Raw genomic sequence first — 14,711 nt, 5'->3', positions numbered from 1 at the left:
CACCGACTCGCGGGCGAGGCCGAGCGCGACCCCGAGGCCTCCCCGCCCCAAGGCCCCTCGCGCGTGCGCGCCGCCGCCCGAGTCACGCCTCCCCCCCCACCAAGGCGGCCTCCTCCCACCCCGCCCCCAGGCCCCCGCGCATGCGCGCCGCCGCCCAACTGGCGAGGGAGGCCGAGGGTGAGCCCTCAGCCCCCCCCCGCCCTCCGCCCCCAGGCCGCCCGCGCATGCGCGTTGCCCCACCGCCTCCTGGGTGAGGCCGAGCGCGACCCCGAGGCCCCCTCCCCCGGGCCCCAAGGCCTCCCGCGCATGCGCGCCTCCGCCCGACTCGCGGGGGAGGCCGAGCGGGAGCCCTCGGCCTCCCCCCACCCCAAAAGCCCGGCCCCTCCGCGCATGCGCGCCGCCGATCGCGGGTGAGGCCGGGCTCGAGCCCTCAGCTTCCCCCCCCGCCCGTCCCCCGCATCGCGGTCCCCCGCGCATGCGCGCCGCCGGCCGCCTCGTGGGTGAGGCCGAGCGCGAGGCCGAGCGCGAGCCCCCAGCGACCCCGGCCATCCCCAGAGCCGCGCGGACGCCCGCGAACCGGAGCCCGATCGGATCGGAAAGAATCGGGCCGGATCGGAGCGGCTCGGGCCGGATCGGAGAGGATCGGAGAGGATCGGAGGGGCTCGGAGCGGCCGGGGCCCCTGACCCAGAAGGCCGCGCGCCATGCCCAAGTCCAAGCGGGACAAGAAGGGTGAGAAGGCCGGGGCACGAACCCCTCGCGCTAGAATCACTACAATCAAATAATAATGATAATAATAGAGCAACGCGGCGTGGTGGGAAGAGCCCGGGCTCGGGGGTCCGAGGTCATGGGTTCGAATCCCGGATCTTCCACTTGTCAGCTGGGTGACTGTGGGCAAGTCACTTCTCTGGGCCTCAGTTCCCTCCTCTGGAAAATGGGGATGAAGCCTGGGAGCCCCACGGGGGGACGCAGATTGTGTCCAATCTAATGATAACAACGCTATGTAAGTGCTCAAAATGTGTCAAGCCCTGTTCCAAGCGCTGGGGTAGATACAAGGTGATCGGGGGCGTCCCCCGTGGGACTCCCAGTCGTCATCCCCATTTTCCGGAGGAGGGAACTGAGGCCCAGAGAAGTTAAGTGAAGCGTGGCGCAGTGGAAAGAGCCCGGGCTTGGGAGTCAAAGGTCATGGGTTCGACTCCCTGCTCTGCCACTTGTCAGCTGGGCGACTGGGGGCAAGTCACTTCACTTCTCTGGGCCTCAGTTCCCTCCTCTGGAAAATGGGGATTAACTGTGAGATTCACGTAGGACAACCTGATGACCCTGTCTCTCCCCCAGCGCTTAGAACAGTGCTCTGCACATAGTGAGGGCTTAACAAATACCACCGTTCTTATTATTACCAAGTGACTTGCCCACAGTCACACAGCTGACAAGGGGCAGAGCTGGGATTCGAACCCATGAACTCTGACTCCCAAGCCCGGGCTCTTTCCACTGAGCCACGCTGCTTCTCTACGTGACCAATGGAAGTAATTGGAGTTCCTTTTTCGGGATGTGATGGGAAGTGGACGGAATGCCTCCTCCTCCTCGGGAGTACTCTCCATTAAAAAAAAAAGTTGAAAAAACAGTAGCCTGGGCTACTGGGAACTGCGCATTCAGTCCCAGTCGCGGCTCCCCAAAGGCCCTGCCCGCCTCGAAACATCCGTCGGTTTCCACCAGGCCGTTCCGTAGCCAGCGACGTTTCCGCGAACGTCCCTTATTTGGGTGATTTGTTGGCGAGGTGAGATTGAGGCTTCTGTTGATGGGCTCGTCTCTTTGCTTCTTTTCAGTCTCCTTAACCAAAACCGCCAAGAAAGGCTTAGAAGTTAAACAGAACCTGATAGGCGAGGTGAGTACGCCACTTGCCCTCGATTGAGCCTCAGTGGGCGGTTTTAAAAATTAGCTGCCCCATGCCGTTCTTTCCCTTTCAGAAAGGGGAAGAGGGGCGAGGAGAAGAACGAATCACCCAGGCGGCGTGTCCGGGGCTGATGCTCTCGGGGTTAAGAGATATACGTGCCAGGCTTTTTCCTCCTAAATAATGATTATTATCATTATGGTATGTGCTAAGAGATATACGTGCCAGGCTTTTTGCTCCTAAATAACGATTGTTATCATTATATGTGGAAAGAGCCCGGGCTTTGGAGTCAGAGGTCATGGGTTCGAATCCCGGCCCTGCCACTTGTCAGCTGTGTGACCGTGGGCAAGTCACTTCACTTCTCTGGGCCTCAGTTCCCTCCTCTGTAAAATGGGGATTAAGACTGCGAGCCCCGCGTGGGACAACGTGATTCCCCTGCATCTACCCCAGCGCTTAGAACGGTGCTCTGCACAGAATAAGCGCTTAACAGATACCATCGTTATTATTATCATCATCTAAGAGATCCAACCGGATTAGCCCGTATCTACCCCGGCGCTGAGCACGGTGCCTAGCACATAATAAGCACCTAAGGAATACCGTAGCAAAAAACAAGACGCCCCCCCCCCACACACAGTTGGTCGTCATTCCCCCTCCCCGGCCCCTCTCTGGAAGCCGGGCACGGCCCAGCCCATCCTTGACTCCGGTGAATTCTCCCCCCAGCTGCGGAAATGCGTGGACACGTACAAGTACCTTTACATCTTCTCGGTGGCAAACATGAGGAACAGCAAGCTGAAAGACATCCGCAGCGCCTGGAAGCACAGCCGGTGAGCAGCCCTTGAGGGGAGGGGCGGGGAAAGCCCCGGGGGCCGGTGGGGTGATTTCAAAGGGTCCCTGTTATTTTGCCGGATTACTACAAGTGGGAAGGTTCTGCCCCCGTTCTATTTATCGCCATCGTTCTTGTCCGTCTCCCCCGATTAGACCGTAAGCCCGTCAGAGGGCGGGGACCGTCTCTATCTGTTACCGATTTGTCCATTCCAAGCGCTTAGTCCAGTGCTCTGCACATAGTAAGCGCTCAATAAATACTGTTGAATGAATGAAGCCCTACGAGAGCAGGGGGGTCCAGTGGAAACCGCGTGGGTCCAGGAGTCAGAGGACCCGGGTTTTCATCCTGCCTCCGCCCCTCGACTGCTGCGTGGTCTTGGGCAAGGCGCTTAACCTCTCTGCGCCTCAGTGCCCGGGCTGGGGCGTCAGAGGTCACGGGTCCTACTCCCGGCTCCGCCGCGCGTCAGCTGTGTGACTTTGGGCAAGTCACTTCTCTGGGCCGCAGTGACCTCCTCTGGAAAATGGGGATGAAGACGGTGGGACACCCTGGTCACCTTGTAATCGCCCTCCCGGCGCGTAGAACAGCGCATCGCACGTAGTAAGCGCTTAACAGATGCCATCATCGTTACTGTTATTCCCTCATCTGCCAAATGGGGATCGAATACCTGTTCTTCCTCATCTTTAGACTCTCCACCCCATGTGGGACCTGATTATCTTGCATCTGCCTCAACGCCTACTCCGGTGCTTGGCATTTTGTAAGCGCTCAACAAATACCACGGTTATTATTAATTATTAACAGTACGGCAGAACCCCATCGGGGGCAGGAACCCACGGGGCAATTCAGCACCTCGGGGGCCCAGTTGGACGTACCTGACTTCTAGGAAAGGAGGGTGGTTGAGATGCAGTGGAACCCAGGGGCTACTGGAACTCGTGATCCCCGGGTTAAGGATACACCCGGACTCTCCCTGGAGCGAAGGTCGTCCCTCACCACGGTCCGGCCCTGAACGACTTGCAGATTTTGAGGCCCCACCATAAAAAATAGAAGGACACGAGGTGACCGTGAGCCGAGAAGTGAAATGTTGTTTAAATATTTTGTATTTAAGAAAAGCTTTTCTGGCTTTTCTCTTCCTGTGCAAATATTCACCAGGTTATTCTAGAATTCTTACAAGCCGCTTCTCGGGGGGGTCACTCGCGTTGTCATACCGGGTGGGCGGCACTGTACGTATTCATTCGGCCGGATCTGTTGAGCTCTTCCTGGCTAGCAGACAGACGCCCTGCTGCCCTCAACGAGCTCAGAGTCTAGAGGGGGAGACGGACATTAATAGAAATAGATAATCGATTAATTAGAGAGAAATGCAGGTATAAAGACCCAGGCCCGAGCTTGGAAACCCGACCCCTCACGGCAGCCTCCGCGCGTGTGGTGTCCACGCGCGTCGGCGGAAAAACGCTTCCCGATCGTGCAGTTGCATCGTATCCAAAGCCCAGAGTGCGAACGAGTTACAGCTAGGCTGAGGGCGTTAACTGTTGAGGAGGATGAGCGCTGAGCCTGCCCTGGGGTCCAGTCCGTTCCCTCCCTCCCCCCGCCCGACCGCCTCCTCCGGCCCCACGATGGACCCGGCGTGTGACGGCCGGGCGGAGAGCCCGCGGCCGTGCAAGGTGGAGGCGGCCGTGCCGCCTGGCGGGACCCCAGCTCGGGTCCTTCTGCAACTCCGGGTTCCCCGAGGGGCCGGCCTCGTTGATAACCCCCTAATCCAGTCTCTTCTGAGCGGCCCTACCCCCTTCCCGGCGCGAGTGAAACGGCCTTTGCCGGCGGATACGCGGCAGCACGTCTGGGAAGGGCCGCCTCGAGGAAGCGATCCACCCCCGCTTCCCTTTCTCTTCAGGATTTTCTTCGGCAAAAACAAGGTCATGATGGTGGCGTTGGGGCGAGGCCCGGCCGAGGAGTACAAAGACAACCTCTACCAGGTGGGTTGCCGCCACCCGGCCCCTCCGTGCCCATCCGTCCCTCGCCCCCCCAGGCGCTCGGAGGTGTCGCTCTGCTCCCCGGGGCCGGCGAGGTCGGGCCGGCCGTCGCCTCTCTCGGGGGCCCCCGACCTAAAGGTCTCTCCGGGACCAGTTTGGATCCGTGGGTCGTCCCGCCGAGGACCGGCGGCTGCGGTTAAGCCCGCGGGGTCCAAAACGGTCGCCTTGTCTGCACCCGACTCGGGCGCCCGGGTTTCGGGACGTAGCTGAGGTCGCTCTGCCCTCCTCTTCCAGGTCAGCAAACGGCTAAAAGGAGAGGTCGGACTCTTATTCACCAACCGCACCAAGGCAGAAGTGAATGAGTAAGTGTGGCTCGAGTTGGGGTTGGGCGGGGGGCCCGGTCCAGGCCGGCGGGAAGCCGGACGCACGAGGGATCGCCGCTCTGGGAAGCCGCCTGGCCTAGTCGGAGGAGCGTGGGCCTGGGAGTCAGGGAACCCGGAATCTGACCTCTGCTTGCCCGCTGTCGCGTGGGGCACTGAATAATAATGTTGGTATCTGTTAAGCGCTTACTACGTGCAGAGCACTGTTTAAGCCCTGGGGGAGATACAGGGTCATCAGGTCGTCCCACGTGAGGCTCGCGGTTAATCCCCATTTTACAGACGAGGTAACTGAGGCCCAGAGAAGTGAAGTGACTCGCCCACGGTCACCCAGCTGACAGGTGGCAGACCTGGGATTCGAACCCAGGACCTCTGGCTCCCATGCCCGGGCTCTTTCCCCTGAGCCACGCCGCTTCTCCGTGCCTCGGTTATCTCATTTGAAAAACGAGGTCGGAGGTTCCTGTTGTCCCTCGGACCGTGAGCCCCACGTGGGATAGAGGCAGGGTAGGATCTTCTTTTATTGCGCCTACCCCAGTGCTCAGGACAGCGTCGGGGACGTAGCAGGTGCTGAAAAATGCCCCGAGTATTACTCTTGGCTGCGAATTCCCTGGGCACGTGCCCCTTTCGCCTCGGGAACGGTCGCCTTTGGCCCGTAGCCCTCGCTCCCACTCAGCCTCCACCGAGGCTTGACGCCGAGGGAGAAGGGTTCCCCCCGGCCTAAACGGGGCTCCCCGGGGCGAGGGGCCCGACTCGGCCGACCGAATCCGGAACTCCTCGTTCCTCCCCCGCCCCCCCAAGGTGGTTCAGGCGGTACTCGAAGACGGACTACGCTCGAGCCGGCAACAGGGCCGCCTTCACCGTCCGCCTGGACGTGGGGCCGCTGGACCAGTTCCCCCACTCCATGGAGCCTCAGCTGCGGCAGCTGGGCCTGCCCACCGCGCTCAAGAAAGGTGCCGGGGGAGGGAGAGGATCGATTCGGGAGGTGGGGCCCGAAGGTCGGGTGCCGGGCTCCTCCGCCCCGCCGGCGCGTCTGCCCCCCCCCGTCTCCCGGAGACCGGCCGGCGCTTGACCTCCTCCTCCCCCTTCTCCTCTCAGGCGTGGTCACTCTGCTCTCGGATTACGAGGTCTGTAAGGAGGGCGACGTGCTGAACCCCGAACAGGCCCGGGTCCTGGTGAGTCGGCGGGGGGGATCGAAAAGCCGGGTAAACTCTCCCTCGCGCCCCGCGACCCCTCCTCGGCCGTCCAGCCTCCTGGTCTGTCCCGGAGCCCCGGCCTCGGTCACCTCCGCCCCCGAGACCGGCCGCTCGCCCTTTTCACCGCCCCATCTCCTCCCCCGGTCGATCCGGTAGGATTTATTGGGCGCTCGCTAGGCGCGGGGTACCGAGCGCAGTGAGTGAAATACAGTAGACTTGGTAGGCGCAGTCGCTGCCCTCGTGGAGTTCGGGGTCTAGACGGGGAGCCGGACGTCGAGATAAATTGCAGGTGGGGAGACGGCGGGGTCCGAGCGCCGCGGGTGGGGGTCCCCAAGTGCTTAAGGGATACGGGCCCGAGCGGTGGGGCAGCGGGGAAGGGAGCCGGCCCACCGGGCCTCCCCGTTCTCCAGCTTGACCCCCCCCCCCCCCCTTGCAGAAGCTGCTGGGCTTTGAGATGGCCGAGTTCCGAGTGACCATCAAGTCCGTGTGGCATGCCGAGACGGGAACCTTTGAGCACCTGGGGACGGAGGCCGAGGGCAACACCCTGGAGGAGGAGGAGGAAGATGATGAAGATGATGAAGATGATGAAGATGATGAGGATGAAGAGTAACTGGAGGTCAAGGCGGACTGGAGGATGCCCCCTCAATCCGGGAGGGCTCTCTCGCCGACCTTGGCCCCTTAGAAGGCTTCTGGTCTGCCCTGAGGCTGAGGGGCAAATATTTATTTTTCCATAAACTGTCAGGGAGGCAGCCGAGCCCTCTGGCCCGGGTGGGGATGGGGGCTGTGGGGGAGGGAAGTGACTTCTCTTATGTTTTTTTTTAATTAAAGGCCGCGTACTTCAACATCCGGGTCCTCCCTGAGGGGAAGGCGGGTGGGGGGGGATGGGTAAAGTTCACTGCCGCCCAGGGAAAGGTCGCTCACAGACGGCAGAGCCGTACGCCATTTCAGGTGTTCGATGGGACTTATCGAGCGCTTCCCGTACTAAGCGCTGGGGAGAGCACAGTGCGGCGCCGTTGGTAGGCCCGTTCCCTGCCCACGAGGAGCTTACAGCCTCGCCGCCCCCGGCGCCGCGTGCCCCCTCAGAGCTCCGTGAGGGCCCGAAACCGGCCTGATCCACCAAGCCACCCCCCCCCCCGTGCCCTTCCTTGAAGTTAGGAGGCTGGCTGGGGGTCACCGGTCGCCGCGCTCGTACCCTTCCTCGCGAAAGCGAACGCGACGGTCCAGGTGCTCCTCCAGCTACAGTGCCACCTTCCAGCTGTAGTGGAGTGCGGTGAGAGATGGAGCCGACTTGTCGTTGAGGAAGCGGGACGCGGGAAGCCCCAGGTGTGAAGGTGGAAGAGTTTATTTCCGAATAGCGTGGAGGGAAGGGGAACGGGGACAGAGGAGGTACGGAAACGGGTGGATCTCGGTGCGGATCCTGGCTGCCGGCGGGGGAGCTCCTTCCCCGCCCCCCGCCCCCCGGGCCGGGCCCTAGCGGAAATAGTCGGGACAGTCGTGTGCCACCATCCGCCAGGCGCAGTCGAAGGCCTCCACCACGGGCGGCTCCAGCGGGCTCTCCTCGGCGGCCGTCAGATTCTGCTGCAGCTGCGCCACGCTGGACATGCCCAAGACGACGGCGTCGCCGCGGGGACCCTGCCGCGCCGCAGAGGGGGAGTCGGAGGGTCGGCCGTCACCGGCACCCAGGGGGCCCGGGCTGGGTCTCCGCCGTCCACCCCCCCCCCGGCCGTAGGGAGCGGGGGAGATCCAACAGAGGGGCGGATGGACTTCGGATCACACTATCGTGACCCTGGTGCTTTAAAGCAGATGTGGGAGAGGGGTATTTAGGGCCAGTCCCCTCACCCGGGCTAGATTCCCCCTACCCCGGGCAGAGGATCTGGTGGCGTCAGGCTTCCTGCTTTCCTAGCGCCTCTATCTCCCCCAGTCCCCGTCATCTGATGAAGCAGCGAAGAAACACAAAGACCACCTAACGAGGGAGCAAACGAGCTGGAGATTTAGCCCTGCCGGGTGGCATCCAAAGGGAAGCAAGAGCGAGCGGGCCGGGGGGGGGGGGGGGGCCGCCGGGGGTTACCTGGAGCCGAGAATGGTGGTACAACCAGCGAAGAGCGGCAGAAGTCATGCCGGGGGCGTCGGCCCCGTAGGTCGCCTTCAGGGCTCTCTCCACTAGAGCGATGGCTTCGAAGTGATGCTCCTTCCAGAAGCTGAGCGGGTTCAGCGGGGAGAGCAAATGGACTCGGGGGGTCAGTCCTCCCCCGCCCCCAAAACCGCCCACCCGCCTCAGCCGCCATCTGGTTCCTCCTAAGGTGGTACTTCGCCCAGCAGGGGCAGGAGAATGATAATAATGGCGTTGGTGTTTGTTGAGCGCCGGGGTAGACCCAGGGGAATCAGGTTGTCCCACGTGGGGCTCCCAGTCTTCATCCCCATTTTCCAGATGGGGGAACCGAGGCCCAGGGAAGTGAAGTGACTTGCCCACGGTCACACAGCTGACGAGTGGCCGGGCGGGGATCCGAACCCGTGACGTCTGACTCCAGAGCCCAGGCTCTTCCCGCTGAGCCACGCGGGTGGCAGAGCGGGGATCCGAACCCGTGACCTCCGACTCCAAAGCCCGGGGTCCGGCCCCCGGGGGGCCCGCCTCCTCCCAGCCACGGCAGGCGACCGACCCTCACCGCTTCCTGTAGATCTCGGCCCAGCTATTTCCAAAGAAGCGTCCGGGGGGCTGGCTGACGTCCTTGTCTTCGTACTTGTACTTGCCGGTCAGCAGGCCCCCTGCGGCGAGGGCACGGGGAAAATAAAAAGCCAGCTTAACCGCAGGCGCCCCGCCCCCCGACGCGGATCAATCCCCCTCCCTCGCCGACCTCGGGTCGGTGAGAAGCACCGGGGCCCGGCGGGAAGTCTGTGGGCCCGGGAGTCGGGGGGGGGGGGGGATCCGCCGCGTACATCATCTACCCGCTCTGACCTCGGTTTCTTTATCCGTAGGACGGGGGTTAGATATCCGTCCTCCCGCAGAGGCCGAGAGGCCCGGGTGGGACGAGGTTGGCGTCCAACCCGATCGTTCTGTATTTACCCCAGAGCTCAGCGTGCGGCTTGGGACACGGGAAGCGCTTAAACGCCTCGACCGGCGTGACCCGCGGGCAGAACGCCACCCCGGGGGGGGGGGGGGGGGGGATCGGGTCGGGGGGCGACCCGGATGGTCGGCGGACCGGCCCGTCCTCCCCGCCGCCCCGTACCGGCCAGCGGGTTGTAAGCATAGAACCGCAATCCAAAGCGCCTCAGACAGGGGAGCAGTTCGGTCTCCACTTGCCGGGTGGTAGCGTTGTACATGCCCTGTGGGGAGAGGGACGGGTCGGACGGCCGGCGGCCGCGGTCCGGCCCCGGGGGTGGGGGGAAGGACGGAAAGCTGGGCGGGGGGGTGGGGGGTTTCCCTTCTCTCCCCAGATCGGCCCCGCTACTTCAAAGTCACTTCTGCGTGCCCGGCGGCCCCCCGTGACTTTACCCCGATTCGCGCCCACCTCCCCGCCCGGCACTCAATACGGTGCCCGTAGGAAGCGCTTAACGGATACCTTACGGAACACAGACTCACGCTCCTCGGGCGGCCCCCCCCTCCCGCCGGGCCCCTCACCTGGTACACCGTGGGCACGACCCAGCTGTTGCCCTGGCAGAGGGCGCAGATCTCGGCCACCTCCCAGGATGCGTAGTTGGACAGACCGAGCTCCACAAACTTGCCCTGCGGGGAGAAACGTCCCCAGCGGCCCGGCTCCCGCTGCCTCCCGCCCCCCGGTCGGCCGAGAGGCCGGGAGCGGACGGGGCGCGGAGCCGAGCCGGCCCGTCCTCGGCTCCGCCCGCCGCCCTGGAAGGTCCCCCGGTTTCCCGACCTCCCTCCCGGGAGGCGAGGGGCGACGGAGGAGGAGCCCCCACCTCCTGATGCAGCTGGTGGCAGGCCCGCAGCGTCTCTTCCACGGGCGTGTCGTGGTCGGGGGCGTGCAGGTAGAAGAGGTCCACCCGCTCCCTCCGCAGCCGCTTCAGGGACGTCTCTAGCTGGGAGCGGAGGCTCTCGGCCTTCAGGGATTTCCCCTCCCAAGGGTTGGCCTTCGTTGCGATTTTCACTTTTAGGGGAAAAGGGACGGGGGGGGGGGGGGCAGAGTCAAGGTCACGGCCCGGACCGGAGCCTCCCCCTTCTCCGCTCCGTCCTCTCTGGGTGACGCCGGGGAGGAGCGGGAAGGACGGGACGGCCGGGACCGGCGGCACGGTCCCGCGGGGCCCGGGAGTCGGAGGATCCGGGTTCTAACCCCCCCCGGTCACGGGCCCGCCGCGGGACCTCAGGCGAGTCACTTCTCCGCGCCTCAAATTCACCATCTGTAAAATGGGGGTCCGGTGCCCGTTCTCCCTCCCTGAGAGACCGTGAGCTCCCGGGGGACAGGGACTCTTGATTCTCTTGTACCCAGTGCTTGGCACGGAGTAAGACCGTAACAGATACTGATGACAATGTCGGTATCTGTTAAGCGCTTACTATGTGCCGGGCACCGTTCTAAGCGCCGGGGTAGACACAGGGGAATCAGGTCGTCCCACGTGGGGCTCACAGTCTTCATCCCCGTTTTACAGACGAGGGAACTGAGGCACCGAGAAGGGAAGTGACTTGCCCCAAGTCACCCAGCCGACAAGTGGCGGAGCCGGCATTCGAACCCATGACCTCCGGCTCCGAAGCCCGGGCTCTTTCCACTGAGCCGCGCTACTATCGTTATTAATGACCCCGGGGCCCTTCCAAACTGCTTCTCGTGGCAAGCGATTAACAAATACCATCATCGTCAACATCATCGTTACAGTAAGTACTTAACAGATACTACAATTATTATTGTTGTCCAAGGTCACCCAGCAGGCAAGTGAAGCGGCGTGTTTCAGTGGAAAGAGCCCCGGCTTGGGAGTCGGGGGTCGTGGGTTCGAATCCCGGCTCTGCCGCTTGTCGGCTGTGTGGCTGTGGGCAAGTCACTTCTCTGTGCCTCAGTTCCCTCATCTGCAAAATGGGGATGAAGACCGTGAACCTCATGTGGAACAACCCGATGACCCCGCATCTCCCCCAGCGCTTAGAACAGTGCTGTGCACATAGGAAGCGCTTGACGAATATCAACATTATTATTTTTATTACTAAGTGGCGGGGCCGGGATCAGAACCCAGGTCCTCCGTCTCCCAGGCCTGCGGTCTATCCTTTAGGTCGCCGCTCCTTCTTCCCCCGGCTTCTGCCGGGGGTCAGTCCGGCCGGCCGGGAGAGGGGCCGGGCCCGATCCAAGATCGGCCCGGCCGACGGACCGAGCGGGACGCTGCGGCCGAACTTTGTCCCCAGCAAAAGCCTGAGGGCCGTGACCCGGCCCGCGTATCGGCCCGGGGTCAGGGTCCACCTCGGAGCCGGCCCCGGGGCTGAGTTCCTTTCTTCCCTGGCGGAGGAATCGAGCTTTCTGCCCCGCGCGAAGTAGGGCCCAAAAAATAATAATGATGATAATCGTGATATTGGTTAAGCGCTTACTGAGTGCCAGGCACCGTTCTAAGCACTGGGGTGGTTACAAGCAAATCGGGTGGCACCCAGTCCTCGTCCCACTCGGGGTCGCGGACTTAATCCCCGTTTTACAAATGAGGGAGCCGAGGCCCAGAAGTCCAGCGACTTGCCCAAGGTCACGCAGCAGACAGGTGGCGGGGCCGCGATTAGAACCCAGGTCCTCCGACTCCCAGGCCCCTGCTCTCGCCACTACATCACGCTATGGCGGCATTTGTTCTAAGCGCTGCGCTGGATGAGAAGCAGCGTGGCTCGGTGGAAAGAGCCCGGGCCTGGGAGTCAGAGGTCGTGGGTTCGAATCCCGGCTCCGCCACTTGTCAGCTGGGTGACTTTGGGCCGGTCACTTCACTTCTCTGTGCCTCAGTGACCTCATCTGTCAAATGGGGATGAAGACTGTGAGCCTCACGTGGGACAACCTGATGGCCCTGTAGCTAACCCAGCGCTCAGAACAGTGCTCTGCACATAGTAAGCGCTTGACAGATACCAACATTATTACAAGCAAAGGGGATGGGACAAAGCCCCTGACCCACCCGGGGCTCACGGTCTCAATCCCCATTTTTTCCAGATGAGGTAACTGAGGCCCCGGGGAAGTGAAGTGACCTGCTCAAGGTCACACGGCAGACGAGCGGTGGAGGCGGGATTGGAACGCAGAAGACGACGACGGTATTTGTTAAAAGCGCCTCCTACGTGCCGAGCACTGTCCTAAGCGCTGGGGTAGATACAAGGTCATCGGGTTGTCCCGGGTGGGGCTCACGGCCTTAATCCCCATTTTCCCGATGAGGGCAGTGAGGCTCAGTGAAGTGAAGTCAAGTGAATCCCCTTGATTCATCAGGTCGTCCCCACGTGAGGCTCACAGTCTGAATCCCCATTTCACAGAGGTGGGAACTGAGGCCCAGAGAAGTGAAGTCAAGTGAATCCCCTCGATTCTATTTACTGCTACGGTTTTTGTCCACCTGTCTCCCCTGATTCGACCGTGAGCCCGTCAATGGGCAGGGATTGTCCCTTTCTGTTGCCGAACTGTCCATTCCAAGCGCTTAGTGCAGTGCTCTGCACATAGTAAGCGCTCAATCGATACGATTGGAGGAATGAATGAGAAGCAGCGTGGCTCGGTGGAAAGAGGCCGGGCTTGGGAGTCAGAGGTCATGGGTTCGAATCCCGGCTCTGCCACTTGTCAGCAGTGTGACTTTAGGCAAGTCACTTCACTTCTCTGTGCCTCAGTGACCTCATCTGTCAATGTCAAGCTGTCTGCAGATGACCCTGCATCTCCCCCAGCGCTTAGAGCAGCGCTCTGCACATAGCGAACGCTTACCAAATACCACCCTTTTTTCTCTGGGCCTCAGTTCTCTCCTCCGTCAAATGGGGATGAAGCCTGTGAGCCTCACGTGGGACAACCTGATGACCCTGGATCTCCCCTCGTGCTCAGAACAGCGCTCTGCACATTGTAAGCGCTTAACAGATACCAACATTATTATTATTCCCTGGGGCCTCAGTTCCCTCCTCTGTCCCATGGGGATGAAGATGGTGAGCTTCACGTGGGGCCACCTGATGACCCTGTGTCTACCCCAGCGCTCAGAACAGTGCTCTGCGCATAGTAAGTGCCTTACAAATACCAACATTATCATTAGTATTATGAATGGATGAAGTGGGTCGGGGGCGGGGCGGCGAGAAGCAGCATGGCTTGGTGGAAAGAGCCTGGGCTGGGGAGTCCGAGGTCGTGGGTTCGAATCCCGCCTCTGCCCCTTGTCAGCTATGTGACGGTGGGCAAGTCACTTCTCTGGGCCTCAGTGACCTCATCTGTCCAATGGGGATGCAGACTGTCTCCACCCCAGCGCTTGGCGCTTAACAAATACCGACATCATCATTATTATTATTTTCTGGGCCTCAGTTCCCTCCTCTGTCCCATGGGGATGAAGAGGGTGAGCCTCACGTGGGACCCCCCGATGCCCCCGTATCTCCCCCAGCGCTCAGAACAGCGCTCTGCACGGAGTAAGCGCTTAACAAAGACCAGCCTTTTTCGTCTCTGGGCCTCAGTGGCCTCCTCTGTCCAATGGGGATGCAGACGCTGAGGCTGGCGCGGGCCCCCCCGCCCCCCCCCCCCCCCCCCCCCCCCCGGTGACCCCGGTCGGCCCCGGCGCTCAGAAGAGCGCCGCGCACGTAGTCAGCGCCCGGGAACTACCAGAGCGTCACCTTGCGGGTCGAGCCCCAGGCCGCCCACGATGTCCTCGGCCCGGCCGTCGGCGTACATGAAGGCGGTGTCCAGCTCCCCGTGGCCCCTTCGCAGGAAGGCCCGCACGGCCTGGGCGCTGGCCGGCCCGTCCAGACGCCGCCCCATCTCCATGGTGCCCAGCACCGAGGCGGGAAGCGACCGCGACGCCGCCATGGCCACACAGGCCGCCCGCCGCATGAGCCCAACGCCCGCGACGCCGCCTCTGCGCCTGCGCCGCCCGGGGGCCGCGGCCCCGCCTCCTCATCCACCTCGCGCGCCCACCCTCACTGCTGCGCCTGCGCGGGAGGCCGGGGAGGGGGGAGCCAGAGGGGAGGGGCGAGTGCTTCCCCCCCCCCGCCATCGACCTCACGCGCCCGGCGTCCCTTCTGCGCCTGCGCGGGGAGGCCAAAGAGCGGGGCCTCAGGGAGGGGAGGGGCGAGTGCTTTCCCCCCCATCGACCTCACGCGCCCGGCGTCCCTTCTGCGCCTGCGCGGGAGGACACGCCCCCCCCAGCCGGGGGCGGGGCCTCGGGGAGAGCCAGAGGAGAGGGGCGAATGCTTCCCCCCCATCGACCTCACGTGCCCGGCGTCCCTTCTGCGCCTGCGCGGGGAGGCCAAAGAGTGGGGCCTCAGGGAGGGGAGGAACGAGTGCTTCCCCCCCCATCGACCTCACGCGCCCGGCGTCCCTTCTGCGCCTGCGCCGGAGGCCACGCCCCCCCATCCGGGC

At 62.9% G+C, this 14,711-nt stretch overlaps 2 protein-coding genes across 3 annotated transcripts; one reads left to right on the top strand and one right to left on the bottom strand.

Moving 5' to 3' along the window:
- The first annotated feature begins 481 nt into the window (after window positions 1-481).
- Window positions 482-7,082, top strand: MRTO4 (MRT4 homolog, ribosome maturation factor). The gene is made up of 8 exons (XM_029066042.2): window positions 482-730; window positions 1,822-1,880; window positions 2,607-2,710; window positions 4,592-4,673; window positions 4,965-5,032; window positions 5,846-5,997; window positions 6,143-6,219; window positions 6,677-7,082. The coding sequence occupies exons 1-8, from the start codon at window positions 703-705 to the stop codon at window positions 6,848-6,850; spliced, it is 744 nt and encodes a 247-aa protein (XP_028921875.1). The 5' UTR covers window positions 482-702; the 3' UTR covers window positions 6,851-7,082.
- A 482-nt stretch (window positions 7,083-7,564) lies between these two features.
- Window positions 7,565-14,216, bottom strand: AKR7A2 (aldo-keto reductase family 7 member A2). 2 transcript variants are annotated; one of them, XR_003759845.1, is made up of 8 exons: window positions 13,967-14,216; window positions 10,153-10,340; window positions 9,857-9,961; window positions 9,465-9,561; window positions 8,904-9,003; window positions 8,309-8,438; window positions 8,100-8,203; window positions 7,781-7,872 (listed from the first exon to the last, which is right to left on the bottom strand). XR_003759845.1 is itself a non-coding variant. In XM_029066040.1 (7 exons), exons 1-7 carry the CDS (start codon window positions 14,181-14,183, stop codon window positions 7,711-7,713), a joined length of 999 nt encoding a protein of 332 aa, XP_028921873.1. In that variant the 5' UTR covers window positions 14,184-14,216; the 3' UTR covers window positions 7,565-7,710. The 2 variants fall into 2 exon arrangements, 1 of the variants encoding a protein (XP_028921873.1); XM_029066040.1 differs by lacking the exon at window positions 8,100-8,203 and having other exon boundaries at window positions 7,565-7,872.
- Window positions 14,217-14,711: the final 495 nt, after the last annotated feature.

Source organism: Ornithorhynchus anatinus, chromosome 5 (genome assembly GCF_004115215.2).
Source record: "Ornithorhynchus anatinus isolate Pmale09 chromosome 5, mOrnAna1.pri.v4, whole genome shotgun sequence".
In the NCBI taxonomy this organism is placed as follows: Eukaryota; Metazoa; Chordata; class Mammalia; order Monotremata; family Ornithorhynchidae; genus Ornithorhynchus; species Ornithorhynchus anatinus.
Note: the sequence above shows the minus strand (reverse complement) of the source record. Positions and strands in the feature narration are given on the sequence as shown.

Bases quoted from the DNA above. Each gene is read 5' to 3' on its own strand.
- MRTO4 (XM_029066042.2), top strand. From the start codon at position 703: ATGCCCAAGTCCAAGCGGGACAAGAAGG. The intron at 2,711-4,591 runs GTGAGCAGCCCT...CTTTCTCTTCAG, and splicing joins AGCGCCTGGAAGCACAGCCG to GATTTTCTTCGGCAAAAACA. The intron at 5,998-6,142 runs GTGCCGGGGGAG...TTCTCCTCTCAG, and splicing joins GCCCACCGCGCTCAAGAAAG to GCGTGGTCACTCTGCTCTCG.
- AKR7A2 (XM_029066040.1), bottom strand. From the start codon at position 14,183: ATGCGGCGGGCGGCCTGTGTGGCCATGGCGGCGTCGCGGTCGCTTCCC. The intron at 10,341-13,966 runs GTGACGCTCTGG...TTCCCCTAAAAG, and splicing joins CCTGGGGCTCGACCCGCAAG to TGAAAATCGCAACGAAGGCC. The intron at 9,962-10,152 runs GTGGGGGCTCCT...TTCTCCCCGCAG, and splicing joins GCCACCAGCTGCATCAGGAG to GGCAAGTTTGTGGAGCTCGG.